Source organism: Buteo buteo, chromosome 18 (assembly GCF_964188355.1).
Source record: "Buteo buteo chromosome 18, bButBut1.hap1.1, whole genome shotgun sequence".
Lineage (NCBI taxonomy): Eukaryota > Metazoa > Chordata > Aves > Accipitriformes > Accipitridae > Buteo > Buteo buteo.
In genome coordinates this window covers 25599467-25613022 of record NC_134188.1, presented here as the reverse complement: position 1 = coordinate 25613022, position 13556 = coordinate 25599467, and the positions used below count along the sequence as shown (strand labels likewise).

Genomic DNA, 13556 nt, shown 5'->3' with positions numbered 1-13556 from the left:
CAAGCATCTGGTCCATTACATATCACTGACAACTATTTCTACAATAACAAGCACCAGCACAACATGGACAAAGAGCTTCCTCTCGCCTTGGCAGCTGGAACAAATGCTTTTGAACTCCCACCTTCCAGGAAGAGACTCGGTTCCCATTCTCGGCGATGCTTTGCAGCACCGCACTCCAACTCCGTTAGCACGACTAACTCGGATGACGCTGGCATCTCTTCTCAGAGAAGCAGCTCGTCAGCAAGCCCAGCTGCATCCACCATCCTCCCGAGGACTATAACAATAGCTTTATTTACATGCTATAAGGAAAGATGTTCCCACAAAGGGGACATCTTTCCCAAACCACAGTGATAAAAAAGAAGCTGGAGCAACACGCACAAATCTGAATTCAGTTAAATGCAGGAGGGATGGAAACTGGAGAAAAACCAAAGCCCAGGCTCTGCCTGATTAGAGTCCCAAATCTTCTTCCCTGGGTGTCAAAATTTTCCCCACTTGGGACAAAACAGTTAATACAGTGCGTTGGAAGCAGCTGGCTTCTCTAGGGTCAACATGTCCTTTCTGGAGGCAAGATCGACTACCCACAACGCGCCGAGCCCCCCAGGAACCTGGTTAATGCTAATTTAGTCAGCCATTTCCTTCAGAAGACCTTGGTCTAAATGCAATTACACTACAAACAAGTTAAGTGGTACTGCTAAGACGCTCAGCTCCGCTAGAAGGTCTCCCAATAAATTTACATAAAATTATCTCTCATGTTAATAGAAGAGATTTATTCCATCAGTCTAGGCCTGCTAGTTCAGAGTGTTTTCCACAGTTGAACAAAATTGAATTTCTCATAGCTGGAGTCTCATCTTCCCATTGAGTTATTAACAGATTCCACGTGTTGCCTCTGTTTTCTAGCTTTTTGTTTTTTTTTTTTTGTTTCCTTCACTAATTTACATGAGGCTGTATGGATTCTTGTTTTACAATGAAAAGCAGTCTGCTTTTTTCTTCTTCTTTAATTAGACTCTTCCTTTCTTTTTTTTTTTTAAATTTTTCCATAAAAGCTTCTCTGAAAGACCAAATCACTGTTGAAATGTTATCTAGAATGCCAGATGGCATATCAGACAATTTTACACCATTGCTTTGTGAAGTCACTCTTTATTCCCTAGAAAATTAAATTAAGTCTTCCCGGTAAGATCTGGGCCACAGTGGCAAAACAGACAGGGGTGCACTTTACGTTCCCATTGCTCGGATATAAAGAAAGTTTGACAGGATGTCAACAAAATTCAAGCAGACAAAACCAGCTTTAGAACAAAAGCCAGAAAAGTAAATTCCCCAAAAGGCATTTCACATTATGGGAGCACATTAAAGATTTGTCTTTAATACTGACTCTGATCCCATGTGTCATAACTTAGATATTGGTCCTTCCAATACTTCTTATTCATAGATGTTTTCTGCTGACACTGTGCTTGGCACTGGGAAATAGACAAAAATACTGCTTCTGTTAAACATTTTTCATTGGGAAAAGAAAATTCTGTGCATCCTAAACCACCCTTTGCTGCAAGAAATGTATATTCTTTCCTTGACTGATGATAGGTGGCATGGGAAATCTCACTCCAATGAATTTCTGTAGCTCCTCAAAATATTTCCACCGTAACTCATTGTGCCTTCTCCTTTAAAGGTTTCAGAAGTGTGGCAATGGTTATCATGACTGCTTAGCCATCCTCAGCTAAGTTATCCATAATGAATATTTTAATTTGCCACTATAAATCTCTTCATCTCTTTGAACTTACTTACCACTTCTGTATTTTATTGGTGTGTATATATATATGGGATTTATCCTTCTGCTCTGGGTGAAACTACAACAGAGCACCATAGAGTGAAAATCTGCAAAGTTGTTACTCATTGGGAAGAGAGTTATTAATGAAATTAGGTGATCTCAGTTCCATTTCTTCCTCTGCTATAGACTTTCTGTGTGACACTGGTCATGTCAGCTAATCTGTACGTGTCTTTGTAGCCCACCTGCAAAATAACAACCGAGGCACATACCCTCCTTACAGAGACATTAGAAGGATAATTGTAGTAATCTGCTAATCACTTGCACAGGGATTTTTATATTCTCATGGCACTTCATCTGTGATATGCTCAGACACCTTGCTGGTAAGTGCCTATAAATACAGTCATTTGTTACAAACACAATCTCATGGCTTTAGCTGCTGTGACCTTTTTGCTTGATAATAACACAGGATGAAGCAAAATGTAGCTCGTCCATTTTGGGTTGAATGCACCTGTCTCATGTTAAACAACCTCAGGGCAGTCTAGTACTAGGATAGATAGAAAAATTGGTAGAATGCCAGGTAAAGCTAAGGGCATCATGATCAAACACATGGATGCAGAGAAAATGCCTGAGCTGACAGATGAAGGACAAAAGAAGAAGAGGAAACAGCAGAACATACAGAACTTCAAGTTCATTGCTTGTGGCAGTATTTCCCTCAAAGGCTGTCTGTAAAAAAAAAAGCCTTGCTCACTTGCCTCTTAACCGTGCAGAAAAAAACTCCTAATAGTCTTTCCCTGAACTGAGTCAATCCCTGTCTGGCTTCTTCCTTTCAGTTTAACTGTAGGAAAAGCTTAAATTGGAAATCCACCTACTGATCTTAGCTGCCATTTGAATTAAGGAATTAAGGTTAGGAAAAAGAATGGAAAAGATCCTGCTGAAGGGTTCCTTGTTAAACACGAAAGGCACATTTAGATGAAAAAATGAAAATTAAAGAGTAGTCATCCAGAAAGACCCCCACACCACCACAGATAGCACAACTGGGTTTCTGAAAGGGTTTGGCACATGTTGGGCAGCTGGGATATAAATCGTTAATTAGCCTCAGCCGAGAAGCTGGCCAATAAGGAGAGCACCAGAATGCCAGTGTCAGTCTGACAAAGGACTAAACGTGCTGACATTCGACCATGTCCCAAACGGGGACTTGCTAAAGTGGCACTGACAGACATGGTTTGCAACAGATCCTGCCACTCAACTTTCTGAGCAGCTGATGGAGTAGGAGACCCAGGAGAAAAAGAGTGGGTGATGAAGAGCAAAGTTTATAAGGGCTCTGACCAGGCTCGATAAAACAAAGTCAATTCTAACTTGTCTGCAGCGAGAAACAGTATCTGCTCTGTTTGTTTAACCTGCTCAGTGAAGCTATTTATAAGGTCCCATCACTGAAGTGTCAGGAGATGCTGATGATTCGTTGTGCAGGTATGGTCCTTAGCTGTTAACCTTTTGCAAGGAGCCTTCTGCAGCCTTTTAGATATTCTACAAAACACACAGCAAAGCCAACTGAATGAAATGCTTCAGTGAAAACCCGTTACTTAAATTGTCTGAAGAAGGACAAGGGAAAAAGCAACATAATCCGTGGATACTTTTACGAATGTGGCTAATGAAGTTGGTATTTGAAGTCCAAGAGGAAAGCACTTATTAATCAAGATTTACAATATCACTTCTAGATGCAGATTTTATTGTTGTCTCTTTAGATCTGGTCTAACCTGACAGTATCAAAACAGTGGACCTTCTTCATCTAATATTTTTAGTAGCCATGAGAGGGCTTGCTTTTGAGATCAGCTGTTGTCCAGTTTCTCCAGCTCCCCACTGCATGCATCTGACTCCATTCTGCTCCATGAAGACTTACAGACTGGTAGTTCCTAAAAATCTCCTTTGGCATCATCTTTTTTAGCAATACTAGTGACTGCTAGTTGTAGCTTCTCCAACAAGAAAAGAAGGTATCTCTATTGCATGACAGTTTAGTAACAAAATGTAATATCTTTTGAGGACCACCTACCACTTCTAGAAAACCCCTGATGGAATGATCATTGCTCTCAAAACAATTCCCTGTTGGCTCCATTCCTGAAAGACTCAGGCCTTTCTTGCTTTGAAAACTTCTCCCAAGATCTGAACCTTGTTCACCTACTCGATGTGCGTCCTTTTTTGCTTTATGAAAGCACAATCTTCCTCTCTGATCTGCCAAGCAATCTGGCCACTGTTGGAAAGAGATGCCACTTCTGCCATCCAAAACATCTTGGGTCTCTATGCCTCATTGACTCACTATTTTTGCATCCCAAGATTTCTCAGTTGAGCTATAATGGGAAGGTGGGAGGATAAGGGATACAGGAAGGCTACTCAGCAAATAGGAAATAAAGAGGAAAAGATATGATACTGGTGCTGGTCTCTGAAATTATAAACCTGGCTCCAACTATACTATTTAAGTGAAAGTATTTTAGAACAGAGTTTTATAGAAAATGCAAAGCATAATAAAGTTGGGCTGTGCTTTACTGCAAAGTTTCAGTGAAAAATTCTTTTATTCACAATGTGGTTGACTAAGTAATGCTTTAAAAGTTGATGATTCTCTCCTTTACTCCAGTACAACCAAAGAAACACTCTCTTGCTTTGCATGAAAGCTCAAAGAAACAGAATCACACTCCTATTTTTTTAGGTCTGTAAAATCCAAGTCAAGCGTTCAGTAGCTCGTAAGGTGCAAGATAATTTTTCCACCTAATACTGAATTACGCTCATTTCATAATTTTTCAGAAGTGATCCTATAACCATTATTTCTATGAGAGGTAAAGACTTTATAGTGCAATAACTTTCAGAGATGAATAATGTATTCATGTCAAGTCTTCACAAAAAATGTCTGCAGAACTTACCAGTTCTGTATTATTACAGTATTTTACGTCTGGTATTTATTTTGTAAGCTATGGCCACATATTCAGCTCTGCAGAGGACCCAAAATAAAAGCGATTCCTTCCATTGAATTTGAGGCACCATAAAAGCAAAACTGATCAGAACAGAAGGAAAAATACATTCTTTCCAGGTTAATTATAAAATGAGGTCTCCTCCTGATGATCATAGGGGAAGTTCTTTAACTACATATAAGCTGTCTGATAGCTTTGTAATGATTCAAAGGAATTAGGAAAAAAAAAGTTCCATAAAATATATAAGATTTTATGATTGGGATTTTAAAACTGCTTTTTTATGTGGGAGGTTTTAACCAATTTAGCATGTAAATGTCACACTCAAAGGACAGACTCTTTCTGATATATTGAAGTGGTTGAAAACTGTGCTCGGACTCAGCTGTTAGCATCCAACAGCTAGAGGCGACTGCCCCAAAACTGATCTGGCAAGGCAGAACTTTACTGCATCAGCGCAAAACCAACAGGATCATCTCACACCAGTTTCCCCTGCAATTTAAAATGGGAAAGGAGATTTTGCACTGAGCTGGCCGCGGGGTGCTCAAGCTCTCCAGCCTGGTCTGGGGTCAGCAAACCCCTGCAGAGGAGAGGCAGCGAAGAGCTCGGGGCAGAAAGCTCCAGCTTTTTGCAGAATGAACATGCCAGGGTCCCACATGAGAATCATTACAACAGTGAGGTAGTATTTAATTTGAAGAAGCCTTACGCAGTAATGAAATAATCAAATCTCTCCATTGAACAGGAGATGGAGGTTCTAGTGATGTTATTATATTGAATGGAGCTACTGACTCAGCTCATAGTTATCACATCAGACATGTCCATCAACGAGTAATGTAAGACAATGGGTGTGTGGGCTGCTCTTTTTTCAGAGGAATGCACCTTGAATATTGAATAAATATTAATCAAATATCTGTGTGCCAGATCCAGGAGATGCATCAGCGTCTACACCATAGTTTTGACTCCTAAACCCAAATATGCACATCAGCACCTGTGTAATTGGGAGGTACTTAACTTATTAGGAGTTTTGTTTTTCTGCTTGGGAGTTTTGAAAGCTTGGGTTTTGCTTTCTGCGCACTCCAAGAGCTCCTAGGTACACAGGTATCACCTGAGACCTTTTAATCCCAGGTACAGGATGGTGCAGCATTTTTATCAGCTGCTTTGCCTGATTCTGGAAGCATGCCCAAATCACACCAGGATGATTCTACTCAAGAGTTTGTGCTTGGTAATAAATATCCGATGTTTTTTAATATTTGTTAAAAACTGCACCCCTGTTTCTCTAACGACTGTACACAGGACTTCCTTCTACTGCCACTCGTGAAAGGGGAATATAATTACATTATGATTACACTATCTATGTTATAGAAAAAAAACATAAAAATGGATAGGGACTTTGCTTTCATAGAGTCCTGTGGGTACAAATTCAACAAAGTGGAAGTAAGTAGCTGCATATATTGCATTAGTTTATTGTATGGAAATAATGCCATGCTCAACTCAAAATCACTCTAAGCTGAAATAATGCCATACTATATAATTTAAAATCAAAAGAAAAAGGCAAACATTGAAAATAAAATATATATATATATATGCCCTGTACACTGAAAAGGTAAGTTTTAAAAGTATGCTTTCCTGTGCTTAAAAGGAATAATTGCCAAAATTAAAACCACTACGTCTTTGAAAATTCCTTGTTGTTGTCCTATATTTCAAAAAGCTATGATTTGTAGCTAGTAAGTAGTTCCTTTAAGCAGAAAGCAACAGAAGCAGAATGATGCCTTTGGAAGACTGTAATGCTGGGAAGGAGAGGGTTTGAAGAGGTGCTGGGTTAGCTTGGTTTACAATACGGGAAAATACGAGCCTGTTCCCATCAGTGTGGGTACCACGCCGTACCACGCGTGCTCACTCTCAGGAGCACTGGGTGGTGTCTAACACCTTATGACAGAGTCTTCAACAGAAGCAGCGTTCACAGCCTCCTAACCCCCGCTGCTGCTCCTGCACGGCCTCTGGGGTACCTGCAGTTCGGGGCGTGCATCCGACCCGCGGCATTTCGCTGCCAGCCCAACGGAGCCGCGTCCTGCTGGAGCCGGGCCAGAGCCATGGGCTGGACCAGCCGTCTCCGGAGAAATCATCAGCAGCAAGCCACACCTGATGAGTTCAGGGCTTTTGACTTCTAACTTCGGCTAGAAAAGAAGCATTTCTTACTTCGCTGTATAAAAATCACACTTTTCTTGAGGGAAAAGTCCAGAAAAGACAGAGCACTTTGGTTTCCCTGTGAAGGAACCTCAGGAGGATCTGCTGGGTTGAACCCACAGTCCTCCAGGTGTGGAAAGAAATGGGTGAAAGGAAAAGAGAAGGTGCTTTGAATGTCTTCCTTCAAGGTTACCAAGATATCACGGGGAAGGACAGAGTTTGAAGAGGTGCTGTGTTAGTTTGGTTTCAAATTTCTCCTTCAAAAAAGTGAGCCAGAGGGACTACCAAAATGTTTTGAAAGCCATTTTGATCCTCACCTATTCTCTCAGTTGTTCTCTGGCCATGATCAATATTCACAATTTTGGTTTTGATAGGGCTTGGGATCGATGCAGTTTAACTGTGACAATAAAAACCATCCATTTATTTATTTATAGTAAAATAGTGCACACATGCACTTATAGCACACCTGTCTATCTTAGCCTCTAACAGTGCTTGTGCAACCCTCCCCAGCTGGACCAGTAAGGTACGTTGTACAGCCTGGCACCCAGGAGGGACACAGAGAGGTGGAGTGACATGTTTACAGATACCTTGTCATTCAGTAGTGGGAAAAGAAATGTGCAAATTTAATTCTGATCAGAATTTTAAACCATGAAAACTTACTATTTTTTGTACTTAGACTACTGACCTGAGGGCAATAAGGGACTACTCTTGCAGCTGATACCAGAACCTGCTCTCTGATGTGTCTTTATAACTCAGCGGGTTATTTGTAGCTGCCCATTTAATTGGGATGGGTTAATGCTGCTGGCAGCAAGTAGACACATGCAACCTGTGCCAAAAAAGAAGGGGTATAAACCACACCTAGTTAAAAATCACCTTATTTCTTGTCAAATGTTCTTTTAAAAAATGCCAATTCCACACATGGTTTTCTGAGGTGCTTTAATCCTATGCCGACACATAACATAAAAGACTCCGTGGATCAGGACTTTAGCCTGTTCTTGCAGTTTTCTGACACTGTCCCTCAAGAGAGAACAAATATATCAGGTGTCCTACTTGAAAGTCAACAACTTGACACCACTGCACATTGTGCTGCTCCTTATGGTGATGGACAACTAAGAATGGCTTAAAAATACAAAGCAAACAGCAAGAGTAAGTGGTTTCAAAATCAATACAAGAACGATCAAGTAGTAGAAGAGTACTTGTTATCTGTTCATCAAAATGATGTGGAAAGACATTCTGTGCATTCAGAATTTAATTTAGCTACTTGCTTTATCATCATAAACACTCATTTCAATATGGGCAATGATTATTTTTTCTTCCCAAACATGAATAATATATAATTGCTGGTATTTTGGAGGAGACAAGGTCTTTACCTTTATCCATCAGGGTAATTTATCATTGTCCTTCTTTTTCTTCTGCAGTGGTGAGAGAGCTTGTCAGCTCAGCTTGTTCTTAAAAAGCCGGAGTGTAATTCAATAATAAATTCACTCAAAGGCTAGCTGTCACCAGGCATTCATTTATTTGTATCCATTAGGTGATATGCACTGCTGTTCTCTCTAAAGGGTAGCTAAGCTGAGTTTCTGAAGCCCAGGAAATACATTGCACAGATATTCAGTCATCTCCTTCACACTGCTGCCACTTCTGCACAGGCCATACAGGAATGCAAACGTGCTGCGGTTCCCCCAGGGGTGACAATCAGCCAGCCGTGACCTGGGAAAGCCCCGCGGAGCAGGCTGCGGTTCCTGACCTGAATGATGAGTGTGCTTGTGCCACAGGTGTCTCTGCAGGACGTCAGACACCCAGGACACAGAGGTCCACGTCACCTCTGCGTTGCCTGCTCATGGGGGACTGCTCACAGCCAAGGGGCATGGATCCAGCTCCCCTCCTGCCCCATGAGGATGATGGTGCTGGGACAGAAAGATGTAGGATGTTCCATGCCCAGCAATCCATGCCCTGATCTACACCGAGAAGGAGATGGCTTCACGAATCACACCAGCAGCAATGGAAGGGAGAGGGTTATTCTAAGGCAGGATGCTGGAGCCCTCCATCAGAACAAAAAGATTTCCTGACCTCTCTCCTCTTGGACAAGCTATTAAGCCAGGAGCTGGAAGGAGAAAGGAAAATGGTTCATCTTGCCCCCTGCTGCTGCTGTGATCTTCATGGAGACACTGAGCAGTTCCACGAATAAGAGGGATATTATCACCTGTCTGTTGTAAAAGCAACTGGAGGAGATTCAACAGCAAGAACGCTACTGAAGAAAGGGCATATCCACACATGCAAATACAGTCAGTCTCATTTGCCTACACTAATTGGGTCCCAGATGGTCCCAGCCCGTGCTCTTCCACGGAGCAGTCCGTGACCACTGCTGAAGCACTGCCATTTCCAGGGTGACAAGAGGCAGCTGTTTAAAGGTTCAGCTTTCTAGGTGGTGAAAACAGATGAGTGAAACTACAAAGAGAAGCCAAGTAAGCAGAAAACACTTGCAATGGTTAAGTTTATCCAGATCTATAGGATCTTTAAGAACTAACAGGAATACACGATGGTTTTTAAGATCCCAAAAGAGTAATGGCATTTTTAGCAACCCAACAGACTGATAAGCCTGGACTGTGTGCTGTGGTGCTGTCTCAGGGGATAATATACCTTCTGTTGAGGTCCTTCATGGTTATTTGCAACAGCTCTTGTGACGAGTCAAGATATTTAACTTAAGAGATGCAATATAATCACAGCTTGAGGTGACATATCTGTAGACCATATTTAGTGATACACACCCTATGCTGGTATTTTAAGAATGGCAACCTCATAAATCATCGCTATCTCTGTATCATTCTTCGTGTTAACTTAAATGGAGCAACGAGCCCCATTTATTAGTTCCACTGCAGTTAATGAAAAGCAATCATTAAAACCCTTCCTATTGATTTGAATCTTTGCATTCCCTCGGTCTAGTAATCTATATGCCAGATAAATATTTCTGCTAGCAGGTGCTTCTTTTGAATCCTGAATCTTTCTTTAGCAGGATGTCTACAGATGGTTAGAAATTCCTTCCTACATAGACATCTATCATCAGATCTATGAAACACATGTAACTCCTGTAAGAGTTCATGTGACCCTAAGTGACACAGCCTTTCTGCTGGTCCTCTGCTGGCACTCCCAGAAGCAAATTCACTGTATAAATAAGAAATTCCCATTATTTTCCCTCACCTCTGTGTGGTGCTGAATGCAAGCAGCCTTTAAAGAGAAGTTGTAATTTTTTTTTATCACAGATGTATGAAGACTCCTGTAATTCTTTAGTTGTATGGAAAAGTTCATTAAACATGGGCATGTGTCTACCAAGACTCTCTGCCTATCAGAATGGATACACACGGACCTGATACCAGAGTCCTCTGTGGAAACGCTTCTGACTGAGGGCTCAGCTGAGGAATTGCAACCCTAAATACATCAGAAAAATGAAATTGTGAGTATAATCTATTTTGTATTCTGGAGCCTGATTTTACAGCAACAAATCACAACAACTGACAGCAGAGAATTCACTGTGCTAACATTTAGTCCAGAGCCTGGACTGTTCAGTATCCAGAACTTGCAATCTTCAGAATGCTGATGAAGTACAACAGTTTGCGACATAATGAGTGTTTGGCCTTAATCTGAATCACTGTTGTCAGCTTTCTTGGACTCTGAAGGGCTTGGCAGCAAGACAAATCAGGGAAACGATCACATCAGGCCAACTCCCTGACACTGGTGTGCTTCTAAGTGGTTCATGTCTCAGGTCAGCCTGTAGACCACCAGAGATGGCAATACATGGGAGGTGGTACCCAAGGGATGCTGGCAATGTCCCTTCGTGGAAGAGCATTAGGTCAGACTCAGAAGGGCCTGAGAGGCCTGCTGAGATGCAAGTGTTGAAATAAATACCTGCATAAACATGAGGGTTGTATATTTTCAGTGCCAACCTATTCACTGCTGTGTGGGGGAAAGCTGAAAGTAAGCAGTTAATGACTGGGTGGAATTCAACGGAATCCAAACCTAAGTGTTGAGAACCACCTCCTGGCTCAGGGTCACCACTTCTGAAAGGCAACATTCAGGGCAGACACTGAATGATCTAAGAATCTGACACCCCAGGGTATGTATTATAGTGTCCTGCTATAAGCACGTGATTTTAAAGAGATGACCTCCCCTGATAGCCAGGCATGTACTTAAACAAATGGCTGAGATGCAGTCACAGAAGTGAAATGCATAAGATTTCTTTGCCAGTTCCTGTTTCTTGATGATGACTGCAGTGATAAAGAATGTCTCAGTATTAAAACTAAGTTGACTGTTTATATTGGAAATCACTTTAATAGCTCTCCCTACACTGTAAGACTTTCTTCAGTTATAGAATCATAGAATCACAGAATGGTTTGGGTTGGAAGGGATCTTGAAGATCATTTGGTTCCAACCCCCCTGCCATGGGCAGGGACACCTTCCACTAGACCAGGTTGCTCAAAGCCCCATCCAGCCTGGTCTTGAACACTGCCAGGGATGGGGCAGCCACAACCTCTCTGGCAACCTGTGCCAGTGCCTCACCATCCTCACAGCAAAGAACTTCTTCCTTACATCTAATCTAAATCTCCCCTCTTTCAGTTTAAAGCCATTACCCCTTGTCCCATCACTACATGCCCTTGTAAAAAGTCCCTCCCCATCTTTCTTGTAGGTCCCCTTTAGGTACTGGCAGGCTGCTATAAGTTCTCCCCGGAGCCTTCTCTTCTCCAGGGTGAACAACCCCAACTCTCTCAGCCTGCCTTCACAGGAGAGGTGCTCCAGCCCTCTGATCATCTTTGTGGCCCTCCTCTGGACTTGATCCAACAGGTCCATGTCCTTCTTAAGTTGGTGGCCCCAGAGCTGAACACAGTACTGCAGGTGGGGTCTCACCAGAGTATAGTAGAGGGGGAGAATCCCCTCCCTCGACTTTCTGGCCATGCTTCTTTTAATGCAGCCCAGGATACGGTTGGCTTTCTGGGCTGCAAGCGCACACTGCTGGGTTGAGTTCTTTTGAGGTCTCTAGTAGTCACACTATAGATTGTAAATACCATTCTAGTTTCTCTCTCTTTTGGCTTTGTCAAGGGAAGAAGTTCTGCCATTGGTGTTTACTAGATATTTTTGGAAATGTCAGTCACTTGAACTAGAAGAGCCCCGCTGAACAGATGGCTTTCACTCCTTGAAATAAGAGGAGGCAGGAAAGATGCAACTGCCCCTATGAGTTGGGAGAGAAGCATCTTGTCTTACTGGCTAGCAGGACATTGCAGATGAGGAGACAGTCAGCAGAATTACATCAGCCACAAAATGCTTCAGATATCTCCTTTCCTTAGACAATTTCCGTGTTCTGCATCTTGCTGGCATTTTATGTCTTAAAATGGCCAAGTGGCTTACGCTTTACCTCTTACTGACTCAAAACCAAAATTCACTTACCCTCCTTCAAAAGGATTTTCTCCTGGGATGATATGAGTGCTGTCCTTGCCGATCAGGAACTTGATCCGATCGTAGAACGAATGCAAGCTCTGCTGGGAGATGGGGGCTTGCGTCTCCTGGATGATATCCAGGGGGTCCGGGGAGCCCAGGCACAGCGCATTGACGTGGCACAGCGGCTGCAAGCAGCAGTCTGGGTCCATGCAATCCACCAGGCCATCTGCAGAAGGGTAAGGAAGATTTTAGAGCAATGGTAACATGGACTGTTGTAGACTTCAGGGTGCAAGAACTCTCTCTAATGCACACAACAGAAAATGTGAATATACACCTACTTAGAGTAAGGCATGTTCCCTTAACGCCCCAGTAAAGACCCTGAAATATGCATTAATGTGTAATATATGAAAACACACACATACACATGAGCTTAGCCCCTTAAAAATAGCATCTTTGAGATTAGTTCTGGGATATGCCATTTCACATCAAAGGACACGGACAAGAAGTTAAGGCATCAAGATTTGGCACAGCCCTGGGCAGCCTTTGCCCATGGGAACTGAGGGTGGCTGTTCCAATGTTTGCTATCCTGTCTTTCAGAGTTCCAGGCCCAGACAGAGAATAAGAACAGACCATGGCTCACTCCCGTCCTCAGCCACACAGACAGAGAGGTCTCTGACCTTCTGAAAGGACACGCACAAGAAGTTAAGGCATCAAGAGTTTGGCACAGCCCTGGGCAGCCTTTGCCCATGGGAACTGAGGGTGGCTGTTCCAATGTTTGCTATCCTGTCTTTCAGAGTAAAAGGAGCAGGCACAGAAAACCACCAGACCATGGAGCACTCCCCTCCTCAGCCACACAGCCACTGAGATTCCCTACCATCTACCAGGACGCTGATGCTAAGTTAAGGAATCAGAAAGCACATCAGTTCTTGGCACCAACCTAATGATGCACTGGCACTGCCAGTGTGGGTGGGTGGTTGCTGGTGGGCACAGCCACCATGGGATGGGTGTCTACTGGCTGCCAGGGAGAGGTGGGATTGAAAGCCTTGTCTTGAGGCTGGCACAACTCAAAGCAGGGGTTGACCATGATTAGCGAGGGTGGCTGTTCCTTTGTTTGTTGATATTATCCTGCTTTTTCCAGCTCCAGACCTACACAGGGAAAAGGAGCAGACCATGGCGCACTCCCGTCCTCAGCCACACAGACAGAGAGATCTCTGACATTCTAAAAGGACACGGACAAG

At 42.8% G+C, this 13556-nt stretch overlaps 1 protein-coding gene across 1 annotated transcript in view; it reads right to left on the bottom strand.

Annotated features, from left to right (window-relative positions):
- TENM4 (teneurin transmembrane protein 4) overlaps positions 1-13556 on the bottom strand; it is a 598102-nt gene that overhangs the window by 88643 nt on the left and 495903 nt on the right. The window contains exon 18 of the mRNA XM_075050174.1: positions 12328-12544. Within this exon, the coding sequence (XP_074906275.1) occupies positions 12328-12544 (217 nt within the window). The remainder of the gene's footprint in view (positions 1-12327; positions 12545-13556) is intronic.